The 15532-nt window shown below is 40.3% G+C and overlaps 1 protein-coding gene across 1 annotated transcript in view; it reads left to right on the top strand.

The window, feature by feature from the left end:
- The first annotated feature begins 2273 nt into the window (after positions 1-2273).
- IL7R (interleukin 7 receptor) overlaps positions 2274-15532 on the top strand; it is a 36201-nt gene continuing 22942 nt past the window's right edge. The window contains exons 1-2 of the mRNA XM_084629341.1: positions 2274-2480; positions 8917-9043. Coding sequence (XP_084485467.1) covers positions 2378-2480; positions 8917-9043 — 230 coding nt within the window. The 5' untranslated portion in view covers positions 2274-2377. The remainder of the gene's footprint in view (positions 2481-8916; positions 9044-15532) is intronic.

A 15532-nucleotide genomic window follows, 5' to 3' on the forward strand; every position in this document is an offset into this window, starting at 1 on the left:
ATCCCCCCCACCCCCATACACACACAAACTCACTCTCCTGCTGGTAATAGCTCATCCAAACTGACCACTCTTCAAGTTTAAATCCAAGTTAAACCAGAACATCTGGGGGGGGGGGTAGGAAAAAACAAGAGGAAACAGGCTACCCTGCATAATGACTTAGCCACTCCAAGTCTCTATTTAAGCCTAAATTAATAGTATCCAATTTGCAAATGAATTCCAATTCAGCAGTTTCTCGCTGGAGTCTGGATTTGAAGTTTTTTTGTTTTAAGATATCATTTTTGTGTGATTCATGAGCAGAATACAATTCATTTGTGAGGTCTGAGGCTTTAATAGTTGCATCTGGAAATGCAGCAAAAATTGGTATTCGTGAAGGGGTTCATGTTCTTCTAATTTTGTGCCTAATGTTGGGCCAGATTCTGGAATCTTTACACAATGTTTCCTAAGACAAAACGCCCTGGATCTGGGATGCATGTAGAGTTGGGGTTAGAGATATAAGAAGTTATCTCATCCAAAGGACCTGAGGAGGGGAGATTGCATAATTCAAGGTTGCTTGATCCAAAGCCCATCTGACTTCAGTGACCTTTGGATCAGCCCCATGGAAACCCAAAGAAGGAACTAGAATAATGGCTTTGTTGTCAAAATCCCACCATGAATGAACTGTTGAGGCTGGTGACATCACCAAACGGGGTGGAGACTCTTGTGGGTTCACCAAAGTGACAATTGGAGGGAGGATCTCAAGGAGGGAGATCTGGGACTGGGAGTTGGAGGGTCTGACAGAATGGCTGGCTAGACTTGCCTGGAGAGGGGGGCTGACTGAAGATAGGTTAGTAGAGCTATGAGGATGGAAAACCTTAAGAGAGCTCAGCATGGTGTCCTGAACCCCAGCAGCTCCTCACCTCTTAGATCGTGATGGGCTCTGGAGGGGAGAGAGTCCTCAGGAAAAGTGAGGGACTCCCATGGCCATCACAGTAACCCAGCATCAAGGGCTGGCACTGAGAAGTGACATCAGATATAGACAGGTCATGGCACATTGCATGTGTATATTCGTAAATAGTTAAGAAGCTCAAGTTAAACTAACATAGAGTAAGATGAGAGGTTTCAGTGTATAAAACTATTTCTTTAATGCTTCTATGTTAGATGATATTTATTCTTAGCATAATAAGTAAGATCTATCATTTTCATGAGCTCTATGTCTAGGCCTGATACAGGCTACTCAGTTATTTAGACTCTTGACTGCCACTTCTTAAAGTGATGTTACATAATAATTACCTCATGCAACAATGTAGCTCTGGGTTTTCCAGTTCTTGGGGATAAAAGGCTAAAACTGTTTAACTCTAAAAGTCTAGAAGAGACAAGGAGTGAATAAATACTGGATGGTGGCAGCAACAGTACCAGATAAACAGTCACTTAACAGTTTTGTGTTTGTGTGGTGGTGGTTCACTGGAAGGGAAGCAGGGCATCACATAGGCTCACAAACACTAACCCACATTAGTCAATGACTAGCCTGCCCCTGAATTATTTTGGTGTGTGTTGGTGTGGAGGAGTTGGAGACACAAAAAGAGGGGGAGGAAATATTTAACACCTCTTCTGTGTGTCTCTGCGGCTTGCTCGCTTTGCGTCTCTCTTTTAGGTCCTGATCCTGAAAATTGTGAGTAGTTCCAGATTGCTTACAGACCAATCACATGAATAAGGGTTTGCAGGACTGACCCTTTAGATTGCAATCTCTTTGGAGCAGGGAGTGTCTTTATTTTTGTTTTGTACAGCATCAAGCAAGCTGTTGGTGTTTAGCAAATAATACATAATTGCATTTATATTTATTAATAATAATATATAGCTCTTAACTACCACTTTGAAAATGGGAGATCTCAGAGCGCTTTACAGATTCTCCCTCCTGGACAACCATGTATCCACACTGGGTTCAGTGAGGTGACACAGCTTTAACTGAGGGCAAAATTTGGCCCCTAGTTCTGTGGTGTGTCTGGTCTTCCTGGACCACAAGCCATCTCACCTAAGAGCCCTATCTTGCTCTCGCCAAAATTACTAGTAAAAATCCCACTGATGTCAGTAGAAAAAGGATTGGGCCTTTAGGACCTGATCCAAACCACATTGAAGTCAGTGGGAGTCTGTTTACTCACTTCAATGAGCTTTGGATTAAGCCCTTAGTTTGGAAGTGAGAGGCATTTTCAAAATAAAAGCTCCACGAGTATTTTCACTCTGGCTTCCTGGCTCACTCTCCACAGCTTGTCATCCTCTTCAGTGTGTTTACACTTCCCCCTGCCTGTGGTTGGTTTATCAGAGCAGGGGGTTCACACTTCACCCTGGGTATAAAGCAACTGAGTGAGCTTCTCTCTCACACACGGGCACGCACACAACAAATATGCTCAGAATGACACAGACCAGCACAGCGTTTGCCATTTTACTCTTTTTTCTTCTTCACACCACTTCTGGAGAAAGTGGTTCTACCTCAGGAGAAGATTCCGGTGAGTCATTTCACATTTGCTTTCAGGATCAGGAATAATTTGAAAATGTGATTTGAATGAGATCCTCAAACTTCTACAACATGCAACTGGAGCCATTAAACACAATGTGTTAACATTTTAGCTGTTAGGTTTGCCTCTCTCATATGCTTTATGCATGGGATTTGTGTGATTCTGGTGGATTATTTACACAGATATCTATCTATACTTATGCCCAGTCTTGCATCCTTGTGCACCCCAAACTCCGATTAAAACCAGAGAAAGAGTGGGATGCACAAGGAATGCAGGATAGGGCCTACTTAGCCTCTCTCATTGCTTGTGTATAAGAATTACAGTTGTTTAAGACTGGTAAGTAAAGAATTAGTTCATTCCATTATGTTTTGCAAATACATGGAAGTGCCATATGAAAAGGATAAGGCACTGATTCTGCTCTCACAATCCTCATAGGGAAAAATGTTTTAAAATGCCAGAAACAGTCCAATCTGCTCTACTCCAGAGGCAATACATTTCCTATTCAGAAGATTATTTCTGAGCCCCAGAGATAAGTTATCTCAAGCAGGCAGTGGCTCTGTGATGCAAGGGACGCTCTCTAGCCCTCTCCCCGCCCTCCTTCAGCAAGGTGGGGGCAGCATTTAAACAAGGATCTTCTAGGAGCTACCTGCAGCACATCACTGGATGTATGTTTATCATAAAGGCACTAGAATTGCATCTGGGGCATTACAGTAATAATCACCTTAGTTCAACAAACTGAATTATTTTGCTTAGACACTTTAAAGTATTTTTCAGCAGAAATCATCAAATTTGTAAATACTCCACTCAATTTAGACATTCTGTACCTAGCTCTGCACTACATTCAGGAAAATTTCTTATTGCCACTAATGAGAATATTGTCTGACACACAACTTGAGACTCAGATCCTTTAAATTGCCTAGGACCCGATTCTGAAAACCTTTACTCACGTGAATAATCCTGACTCACATGAGTAGTCCTATTAAAGTCAATGGGACTGTGCAGATAAGGACTACTGACATAAGACTAGTCTCTCTCAATTACCAGTCATTAGGTTCCTAACATTTTGTTATTAGATGAGTAGCAGTATGGGTTCTGTTTTTAATGGTGAAGTAATTACTGTGTACCTATGCTAACTTTTAGATGTAATGCCATTAGTTCCCATCTGCAATGAATTATATATTTATTACACCAGAACATGGCAGTTTCACTGGTTAGAAGAATATAAAAAACAAACTGGTTTACAGAACTTAAACCTGCTTATGATGTGTTTTTCCCCTTATTTTCTTGTATTTACAGAATCCCATTGACATCAACATTAATAAAAATATATTGAAATCAATGTCTCTGAAATCATTGGGACCGCTTATCTCTGACATATATTATTAACCCGCTCCCTTTCAGTCAAAATCGCTTTGCCATCAACTTCAAAGGGAACAGGATCGGGCCCTGGTTAGAAACAGAAACAGATCCTGAAAACTCTTACTCCTGTAAATAGTCCCATTGACTTCAATAGCCCTGCTCACAGGGTAACTGTTTGTAGGATGGAGTCAGCTCACATCAGAACTATTTTAATTTAAGGGTTTTTTCCCCAGATAACTTCTAAATACAGCAGATATTCAATCAGATGCCAGCAACACCAGAAAGACTACTCAAAACAGCTCTCATTGTCCAGAATAACGATCATTTTGGCTCCATGGCAATTTAAGGTCCTGATCCTGCAGCCATTTACACCTCTGCTTAACTTTATTGTTAACCAATATATATTATTGATGTCACACATATTAATATGCATTAAGCCCACAATATCAATATGGCATTATATTGTATCTATATTTCTAGCAGTTACATGGCCTGAATTGTCCTATATCTTTTTATAATTCTGTTCACTTATGCTAAGCATCCCGTAATACTTTGCAAAGCTGAAGGCAGCTTTGGCATGCGAAAATAAGGAACTTGTGAAAGGCAAAATACATTAATGTTCTACTACGGTATAAGCTGGGGAAGTACCTTCACGGACCAGTACCTGGAATGCTAATATCCCCAAAAAAGACAAGGCAAGGCACAGAGAAACAAGTTAAGGGGCTGGGACAAACTGATGGGTTGGATTTTAGTGACGTGTAAAAGTTTTATAACTTGTAAAATCATCCTAAAAACACTCCTAGCTGAACCACACTTTCCGTGTAAGGTGAATTTAACAATGCTGCACAAGACAGCTTCCCAGAAACTGGTATCTTACTGAGCCTTTCTTCCTGTACATTCTAATATTAGTGTTTAGCAATAAACCTGACTGATATTGGTCATTTGGCCTCTTGACTATATTTCTTAATGGACCAAAGTGTAGTCAAGCAATTGACTGTACAATTTATCAAGGGTACATACTGTAAGTAGTCCTATGGACTTCAGTACAAAAAGTTAAGAATGTAAATAAGTCTCTGCAAATATTTATATTTCGGTGGTGCCAAAGTCCCCTATCAGGATTGGGGCCACATTGTGTTGAGTGGTGTACAAACATGGAAAAGAGCCTGCCTTAAACACTTCACAGTGTAAGTGATTATGAGCCCAGTTCTTCTCCTATTGAAATTAGTGTCAAAGTTCCCCACTGATTTAAATGAAATCAGGATTAGGTGTTCAGTCTGAGTTACCTAAAATCTGAGGGAAAGGATCATGATCCTGCAAATTTTTACTGATGTATACAGACCTTACTCACATCATTAGTCATGTAGCGGTCACTGGGAAAGATAACAGCTATTTGTGTGAGTTAGGATTTGCAAGTTCAGGAGCCAACATGGAAAGAAGTATATTGTTGATTGTCAGATAGCAAAATTTAATTTCAAGCCATAGAATACGGTACATGAAAATTCTTCTTAAATTGCACATATCATGCTAATTGCTAATCTAATATTTTAACTGATCATTTTTTACTGTTACAAATACTTTTCATGACTCAAAAAAGTTGTATTCACAGTGCAGGAGTTCAGTGCCAGACATTGCAAGTCAGCTGCCCTCCTCCTTTAATGCTAGTCTAATATCTGAAGAACCCCTTTACTATTTAAACATTCAACAGTTCAAATGCTAGACAAAGAAGCTCATCTTCCTTAGATTTTTCAATCTTTAGGACAACAGGATGGATTCTGATTTACAGCTTCTGCCACTTGAGTCCCATTCTTATGGGTACTGAATAAATACAACTTTTCAGATAACTGTGGCAGCCGACAAGAGGATTCTTATTTGAGAGTCTTACTTGGTGAGGTGATACAATCCATGCATTTATACATATTATGACATGGCCTTTATTTACATATATAAACAACCATGCAAAACAATGTCATTATAAGTAATAAACAGTAATAATAATTCACAACAATTTTAATGACAGGTTTCAGAGTAGCAGCTGTGTTAGAATGTATACGCAAAAAGAAAAGGAGGACTTGTGGCACCTTAGAGACTAACAAATTTATTCGAGCATAAGCTTTCATGAGCGACAGCTCACTTCATCGGATGCATCCAATGAAGTGAGCTGTCGCTCATGAAAGCTTATGCTCAAAACAATTTTAATGTTACCCATATGTAACCAGAATTATGGATAACACAAGTCAAGTAATCGTATCAGAAGTCTTAAGAGTGCTGCATAGTCTCTGGTCATATAGGACATGATTGTCTATATGTGACTAGATGGCTCAGAGGACTTGTGATAGACTTTCACCTCTATTAAACCAGTTCAAAGCCAGTTCTAGACTAGTACTGATTAGAAGCTGTTTCTCTTTAATAGTCTAAGTGAAATAAATGTCATGCTATTGGTCCAGGTGTCCATGTAACAGAAAATATTTCCACTACAATTGGCACTAAATGGCAACCTTGGAGCTTCTATCCGCAAAGAAACCAAAAATGGAATGGACATAGAGAATGATTATTGTGATCACTGCTACTGATTGGCCAATTGCACCTACAAATTGGGTGCCGTGCTAGACTATGAGAAAACATTCTATTAGTATTGTTACCTTGTCCTGTCTCATCTCCTCCCTGTTTGCTTGTTTCTTTCAGCCACCTGTGAGGTCTTGGTATTTAGTCTGTAAGCTCTTTGGAGAAGGAGCTGTCTTTTACAATATGTGTGTACCATGTCTAGCACAATGGGGCCCTGGCTTTAAATGGAGGCCTCTCGGTCACTAGTGTAATATAAATAACCATGAATAATACCTCATCTCCGTTCAGTTCAGAGTTGAGGCACATTGGCAGGGCAGTGGAGTGATGCTTGCACAGATGCTGCCCAGGCTATACCTGTTCTGTGGATAAAAAGAGAACTTCCTTCTCCACGGGTATCAATCCTACATCTTTCTCCAGCATTCAATTCCCTTAAATATTAAAAGAAGATGGATGGGACTTGGAGGATGACACTTCATATATCATCATTCTCATTCCCAGAAAGCAGTAGGGAACAGAAGTTAATATAGCCTGGCTTTCAGACAGCTAATGCTCACAGGGACCATTACAGAGAACAGTACCACTGCTTCTTACCCACTTTTCAGCTAGCTTCTGTGCAGAGGTGCTGAGGGGAGGAAGCTCCTTCAATTCTTCCCTGGTGGACCTGCCCTGGTGCCATTCACAATCTAACCCTTCATTATCAGTTCTGCTGAACTTGGGGTGGAAGTTGGGGTGGAAATATTTCTCTCAGAACTTTGTTTATTTTGCTCTCCCTGGTCTGACATGCAAGAGCTTTGGATACGAAACACGCAACATCCAGTCAAATAGCAATTGTTTTATGACTCATCAAGGCAAACTTTGAAGAAACGGTGTTATGTGACAGAAAGTCTGAGATTTCCCTGCAAACCTGACGGTATGACATTTGAGAGAAACGGATGGCACAGTCAAAATGTGCCAGAGTGCTCAACCGCCTGTGCCAGTGCAAGGGGATTTGAAATGAGACCTCTAAAAATTCTGCCTTAATTTTCTAACTCTTGTCAATAATTTGACAGCAAAGCAAAAGTATCAGGTCCATTTAACATAAGTTTGGAGGGCCTGAGCTATTGTGCAGAGATAGGCTGTTGATAAATTATAGAGGGTTCAGTGAAGAGCTACAGGAATGATTGAAGTATTAGAAAGGATTACAAAAATAGAAAACATGCCTAACAGTGATAGATTCAAGGCGCTCAACCTGTTTAGCTTGACAAAGAACAAGTTAGAAGGTCACTTAATCACAGTCTATAAGTACTGACATGGAGAACAAATATTTAATAATGGGCTCTTCAATCTAGCAGAGAAAGGTATAACAGGATCCAGTGGCTGGACAAATTGATTTTAAAATCAAAATTGGATGTTTTTCTAAAAGATTTGATGTAGGCATTATTTTGAGGAAGTCCTGTGGCCTGGGCTATACAGGAGGTCAGACTAGTGATTACAATGGTCCCTTGTAGTCTATGAATATTCTCGGACAATTTGGGGCCTGTCTAGACAACTGCTATTTGTACCTGTTTAGCTACAATAATGTAATTAGCTGGTGTATCCTCCAGTGTAGATGTGCCGCAGCAGAGTAATAAGGTGCTTAGCTTAGTTTGAAACACCAGTACAAATAGCCCCAGTACAGACAACCTTTAAGTCTTGGCCAGAAACTCCCCTTCTTCTCAAACAGTAACTTTTATTTTTGCCAAACTGAGTGATGGTGCTGTTGTGTGAAAAATGGAGTCTAGGATGTGCCACGTTAATTTTCCATATATGGTTTATGTCTAGTGATTGATGCTATATTCTGGGAATCCTGGTTTGTTACTGGTGCTCCATACACATTTCTTACTATGCCTAGCACATCATGAGATATCACACCTTCAAAATCACAATATCATGATTTCTAGAAAATGCTGACAGTTTTTGAAAATGGATTAGTTCCCATTTTTCTCTTGGTGTGACATTTGTACATGGTTCTTACAATTAATATTTGGCTACCTGTGACTAATATGGCCATCTCAAATTCATGCAGATTAACACTATATATTATAACTTCACACTGTATGTGTATTGCATGCATCAAAGGGAGTTCTATGTACAGAGGGCTTCCAAGATCAAATCAATACTCACTCTTTTATAGTTTGATTAATGGTAAAAGCCAAGACTGGCATATCTAAACCAATAAGTTAGCTCCTGAATGATGTCATTTTATAACTGATACACAAGCTAGCCTGTGTGTCCTTGAGTGTGAGTGTCACAATGGATGGAATTCACCCTTTGTGCAGAGAGATGACATATAATAAGCCCAGAAAAAAGAAAATGAAAACCCCTTTCTATGATTTTATAAAACTGAAATGTTGGGCTTAAACTACTGGATGCTTCTCCTTTATAGCAACTTACAAGAAAAGAGGCTGTTTCACAGTGAGACTGTTAAATTTTATTTCAAACAAACCCTGTCATTTGCTTCATTAACATTCCATATATTTCTCCTTAGATGATGAATTAGAGAACGTTGATATTGAGTGTTTCAGTCAGCTGGAAATTAAGGAATGCTGTCACTCCCTAACATGCAACTTTACGGAGTTGGACCTTAACAATACAAACATTAACCTTACAATATGGTAAGAAGCTACATTCTGTGTCAGCAATCATGGTACTATAATTCCTGAATACTAATAATCAATATGCCATAGGTTGGAAAGCATGGATGTAAGAACGGGGAAAAGTTCTCATTCTGAGTTTTGTACCAGTTTTGAATACAATATTCTGCAAAAATCAAGAGTTTGGTGAGCCAGAATCCAAACTCCAAATAGGAAAATTAATCAGCTGAAAGGAATTTGTACAGAACATGCCAATAAATTTGTAATGTACATGATGGGTCTGATCCTGCTCCCACTAGGCTAGAGTCTACGTGGTCATTATGCAGGATGCCACTGACTTCATTGGGAGTCACTGTAAGTATCTTAATAAAATTCAGCTATATAGACTGAAGAGGGTGAAGAGGAAGTGTCCATTATTTAAATCAAGACAGAAATTAACCAATCATCTCCATGCACAGAAAACATGCACTAGAATAAATATTCTGTACAAAGATGTGCACAGTTATCAATGAAATCAGAAAACTTTGCTTTGAGATGGGGCCATAGCAATATTTTCAACCCTGTTTTTGTCACTGAGGCAGACTTCGTCAGACTTTCGGTTCTGTGGTTTACTTTTGATTTATCCTTTGGCTTGTTTTTCCCAAAACTGAAAGTATGGTAACAATCAGCAAAAGAAAGGGATTTTCCAATTCTTCTAATAGTTGCTTTACTTGTTTTCTCTTATTTGTTAGAATTTTTCTATTTTCCTGACAAATGAAATAAAAATTGAGACGTGGTGCTTCCTATCCGTGGAAATAATGAGATTAAAAAGTATCATTTTAGAAAATGGAGGTTCATTAACTTATTTGATTAATAAGAAAAGTCTAGTAATGTACATTATATTTTCTTGTTTCCTACATACATAATGATCACTAATGCTGCATGACTTCAAAGAATCTGCTGGAAATAATTTTACAATGACGTCTGACATGACCTTCAACACCTATCGGACTGTTGGTTTGCCAAATTATTTTGTAGCTTCAGAACTGTATCTTATACTGTAACTTGATCAAGTTCTTTGATCAAATTCTTGTGATGGGTTCAGTCACAGAGACCCCCTTGAGGCTGTCACCTGACATGCTGGAATTATTTCTGAGCCCGTTTCCCCTGCCAGCTTGGGATTCCAGAACCGTGCCTTGTTGTTCCAGGCACGCTAGCCTGCTGCAACACAGACCCAGGTCTGGTCCACGCCCCCAAAGCTGCAGACTTTAACCTAAAACTGCTCAGCAAGTCACCTATTTCCAGCACCCAGACACCCAGTTCCCAATGGACTCCAAACCCCAAATAAATCCTTTTTACTCTGCATAAAGCTTATACAGGGTAAACTCATAAACTGTCTGCCCTCTATAACACTGTTAGAGAGAGATGCACAGCTGTTTGCTCCCCAGGTATTAATCATTTACTCTGGGTTAATTAATAAACAAAAGTGATTTCATTAAGTATAAAAGTAGAATTTAAGTGGTTTCAAGTAATAACAGACAGACCAAAGTAAGTTACCAAGTAAAATAAAACAAAACATGCAAGTCTAAGCCTAATACATTAAGAAACTGAATACAGGTAAATCTCACCCTCAGAGACGTTTCAATAAGTTTCTTTCACAGACTAGACTCCTTCTTAGTCTGAGCCCAATCCTTTCCCCTAATAAAGTTCTTGTTAGTTCTAGCTCAGGTGGTAACTAGGGGATTTCTCATGACTGGCAACCCCTTTATTCTGTTCCACCCCCTTTTATATATTTGACACAAGGCAGGAATTTTTTGTCTCGTTTTGGGTTCCCACCCTTCCTTCTAAATGGAAAAGCACCAGGTTTAAGATGGATTCCAGTACCAGGTGACATGGTCACATGTCCTGTGAGACCACAAGCCTCCATTATTTCTGGCCTGACTCAGATGAACACAGGAAGGCTTACAAGTAAACAGAGCCATTTACAACCAATTATCCTGGTCAATGGGAGCCATCAAGATTCTAAACCACCATTAATGGCCCATACTTTGCATAATTACAATAGAACTTTAGAATAATACTTCATATTTCTAGCTTCAGGTACAAGAATGATACATTCATACAAATAGGATGAACACACTCAGTAGATTTTAAGCTTTGTAACGATACTTTACAAGAGACCTTTTGCATAAAGCATATTCCAGTTACATTATATTCACATTCCAAGCATATTTTCATAAAGCATAGAGAGTGCAACGTCACACTCCTGGCCTCACTTTTTGAAAAATAGCATTTTTGTCCATGGATCAAGAGTTTTTACACTAATTGCTCATTATCAGGATGTAATTTGTTAAATTAGGGAAGCTTTGTCTCAGAACCATTTTTTTCGTTACTTGTATGACAGACATATACCCTGACTCAGTTTCACCTTTCTTCTGCCCATGAAAGGAACAGAGTCTCTCAGTGTCCAATAGAAAGCCCACCTCTGGGCATAACATATTCTCAGACACCAGTGCAGTAATTCCCCCCAAAACCCTTGTAGTAAAACCATTCTCAATAAACTCACAGTAAACATATAAACGTAAAACAGTTTTTCCAGTCCCCTCTTCAGAGACAGCACCTCCAGGTCCGTCACCCAAGACTCAACGGCAGCACTGTGTTCCCTGTTTCTTTTGCCCTGAGCCAGGGCCTTGCTGACCAGGTCCTACTGCCAAAGACTGACCAGTCTCCTGACTGTTACCAGGGCCCACTACAAGAGATCTCCCCAGAGTTCCACTTAGGGTTGCCACCAACTCAGGTTTTTCCCAGCATAGTCCCTTTTTTGAGGTAGCTGTCCCAGGCAATTTGTCAGGGTGCTCAGTACACACTGCCAGCAGTCCAGTTTTATGGGCTCAGGATCATCTTGGATGTCTCAAGTTTTTGTACCTCAAAAATGGCAACTCTTGTTCCTCTCCTGAGGCCTTCCTGCCTGTGAGTCCAACCCTATTCAGGGAACAACTTTCCAGAACCGACCCCTTGTTCTGGGCCACCTCCCACACCCCTCCACTCAGGCTTTTACCCTGCATGCTCCCCAGAGTGCTCCCTCCCAGGCCTCCCTGCCTGAATCCGAGCCTTGCTCAGGGGACATCCCTCCAGGGTCCACTCTGTTGCTTCCACTGACCAAGCGGGATCTTCCCCTTTTGCCTAGGGCCACTGTCCAGGACTTCTCCTTGTCAGGTGTCTCCAGCTTTGTTCTCAGCTCAGTTCTCATCCCTAGTTCTGCTCCAACTCTCCTGAGAGTTCAGCTCTCTGTACCAGATCTCCTGTAGCTCTTTCTTACTGCCTCCTGTCTCTGACTCCTCTCATGCTCTGTCTCAGGGAGCACTCACCTGCCAATCTCCTTCCCCAAGGACCCAGTTGCCCTCTTTTAAAACCCAATCAGGAGGCAGCTGACCAGTCACTGGTGCACGGGACTCTACTCCCTCTTAAAGGGACCAGCCACCCTGTGACCCATCATTTTTTCCAAGTTCCAATATCCTGGACTAAACTTCCTATTTTATGCCGTGCATTTTCATTGTGATATGTCACATCAACCCTCCCTTCCTCCACTGTTCTTCTGTCTTCCACAAATTCTTTCATCTATGTCCATTCTTTAAAATCTTCAATCTGTGCTCATTTTCCACTTGTAATACATCCCTACATTCTGTGATTTTGTTGAGCTGTGAACTGCACAGATAATCAGATGTGGTTCTAAAAAGTGTGATCACAGACAGCTTCTGACAGAAATCAGTGATTCTCTGTTTACTTTTTTCTCCCCTGTTTTTTAATTTATTGGTCTTAAATTGTTGGTTTTAAATTCTGGTCATGTCAGCTGTGGTTGTCATGGATAGAGGAGCATATGCCATGTAACTTTTCCCCTTTTATTATCATTTATTGTCATTTAATTAACGTAATGATTCTACTTCTGCTGCCATCAGTGGGAAGTTTTGCCATTGACTTAAATGGGATCAGCCCCCACAAGGCTCATTTGAACTGTATTTTTAAATTGTGACAAAATTGATTTTTAAAAAACAAAGTTATTTTAACACAAACATCTCAAATTAAATGATAAAATCTCTCCTCGGTTTTCCTTACACAGCCCATTAACTCCTAGTGTGATTTCACAGATGTAGCACTTGATCAGTACACCCATGGAACCAGAATTAAAAAGCAATGGCCATATTGTGATCCCATTATTTACACGACATAGTACCTAATTCCACAAGGAGTCTCACTGAAGTTCATATAAATAAAGGTAAGGAGCAGGTTTAAAACAAACAAAAGGAAGGATTTTTTCACACAATACACAGTTAACCTGTGGAACTCCTTGCCAGAGGATGTTGTGAAGGCCAAGACTATAACAGGATTCAAAAAAGAACTAGAAAAATTCATGGAGGATAGTTCCATCAATGGCTATTAGCCAGGATGGACAGGGATGGTGTCCCTAGCCTCTGTTTGCAAGAAGCTGGGAATGGGGATGGATCATTTGATGATTACCTGTTCTGTTCATTCCCTCTGGGGCACCTGGCATTGGCCACTGTCAGAAGACAGGATACTGGGCTCGGTGTACCTTTGATCTGACTCAGTATGGTTGTTCTTATGTAACAGAATCTGCTCCTTAATAAGGGATGTCAGTGTGAGATTCTGGGAGCCAGCTCAGGAAAATAGCTGCCTATGTCTAGAGCTCCTGCTCAGCCATAGTAAAATCCATCAACATCTACAATACTAAGGCCACTGTTTTTTTGTCTCTGGATGGTTAATCTTGTTGTTTAACATCATAGCAGCAAATTGATCCAATTTTGACTCCCCCCCTTTCCCTCCCCAAACTCCCCACAAATAGCAAAGAAACAGAGGTTCTCTTGACAGTCCTGTGCAGGGCAGCATGGCCCAAGGAAAAGGGTCCCCAATAGGCCTAGATCGAGTCTATAAAAGGCTAACGGAGACATCTAAAGAGCAGAACCTACTTAGGAAAATACCAGAGCATTAAATTAATCCTGAAATTAAAGCCACGACTGCAGCACACTAAGTAGGTTTGCAGAGGCTAACCTCCAGGAACAAGGAGGCAGAACTAGAATATGTATCTTAAAAGACAATATGGACTCTGCTGGGATCACTAGAGCAACAATATCTGATCAAAAAGCTACAACATAGAATCAGTGATCTGGAGGGCTGGTCCAGAAAAAATAATTCGAGGGTCGTCAGGCTCCCTCTGAAAGTGGAAAAGTGCAGGCCAATAGAATTATTGTCTAAGACCCTACTTCAGATTCTTTCCTTATACCTTGATTCAGAGCTGAACATAGAAAGACCTCTCCACTCCCTAGCCCCCAAACCTTCAGCTAATGCCAAACGCATGGGATTTATATTCAAATTCCTAATATACAATGCACAATAATCCATCCTTTAAAAAGCCAGAGAAAAAGGAAACCTGAGTTGGAATGGGCATAAAATAATATTTCCCAACTACAGCTGAGATGTAGTTAAACAAAGAGCCCTGTTCAATATGTCAAGGAAGATGGTCAAGGAGAAAGGACTGACCTATTTTTTAGCCTTTCCAGCTATTTTTAAAATCAAGCAGGCTGGCCAACTCCATGGCTACTCCAAACTGTCAGAAGCAGAAAACTATATTGCCTCCATATAATTAAACAGACAAATGTATGTGGCCATGATATTTTCCTTTGCTATTCAACCCTTGTGTTGCTGGGTTGTTGTCATCAGAGGCAAAAGGATTGGGAAAAGGGCCCACAGCTTTGCACCCCCGATATCCTCCATCTTTCCCATATGTAAAGCCAGACAGAACCACTGGACATTCACAGACTCAAATCAACACACCACATCCCTCTGAGCAAGAACCCAGTGGAGACAGTCACTGTATCATATCCTCTCACTGAGACACTGGAGGTAATTGATTTGCCTAACAAACTGTTCAGATTGGGATTTGTTTGGTTTGGTTTTTCATAGGGTTTGGTTGGGTTTTTTTTGGAGGCGGGGAGGGGTTTGCTGTCTCTTTTTCTTACTCATAGTGTTTTTAAGAACAGCATACCAGTAATGTATTCAGTTTAAATTGCGGGTGTTGATATTTGGTGACATACCCAAGGATGAGGGAAATATTTCAATTCTTATGGTTCTTTAAAGAGCTAGCCATTGAAAGGTCATACACTGAGATTTTGGACCCATTTGTCTAGAAAAGATGGTGGAGTAGTTTCTTCTTGTTTCCCACCTCTCATATTTTTTCAGTGGATCCCCAAACGGATAGCTGTCTTGTTAGCCTCTAACATCTGATGCCTAGTTATATGTGTATTTTAGCCCAGAAACCTTATTTAAAACGTACTCTGGGATGTGCATCACTTCTCCCCCATTACAGCCTTTTGCAGGGGTGGGTAGTTGGGAATATTGATCTATTTTGCATTTAACTTGGGGCAAAGGGGATGTTTGGGCTTCCCCTTCTCTAACTTCCTGATCTTTTGTCCCACCCTGACTCAAAAGCACCACTTTCTCATACCTTTGTCTTTTCTT

The sequence above is a fragment of the Lepidochelys olivacea genome (genome assembly GCF_965140295.1).
Source record: "Lepidochelys olivacea isolate rLepOli2 genome assembly, chromosome: 5".
Taxonomy (NCBI): domain Eukaryota; kingdom Metazoa; phylum Chordata; order Testudines; family Cheloniidae; genus Lepidochelys; species Lepidochelys olivacea.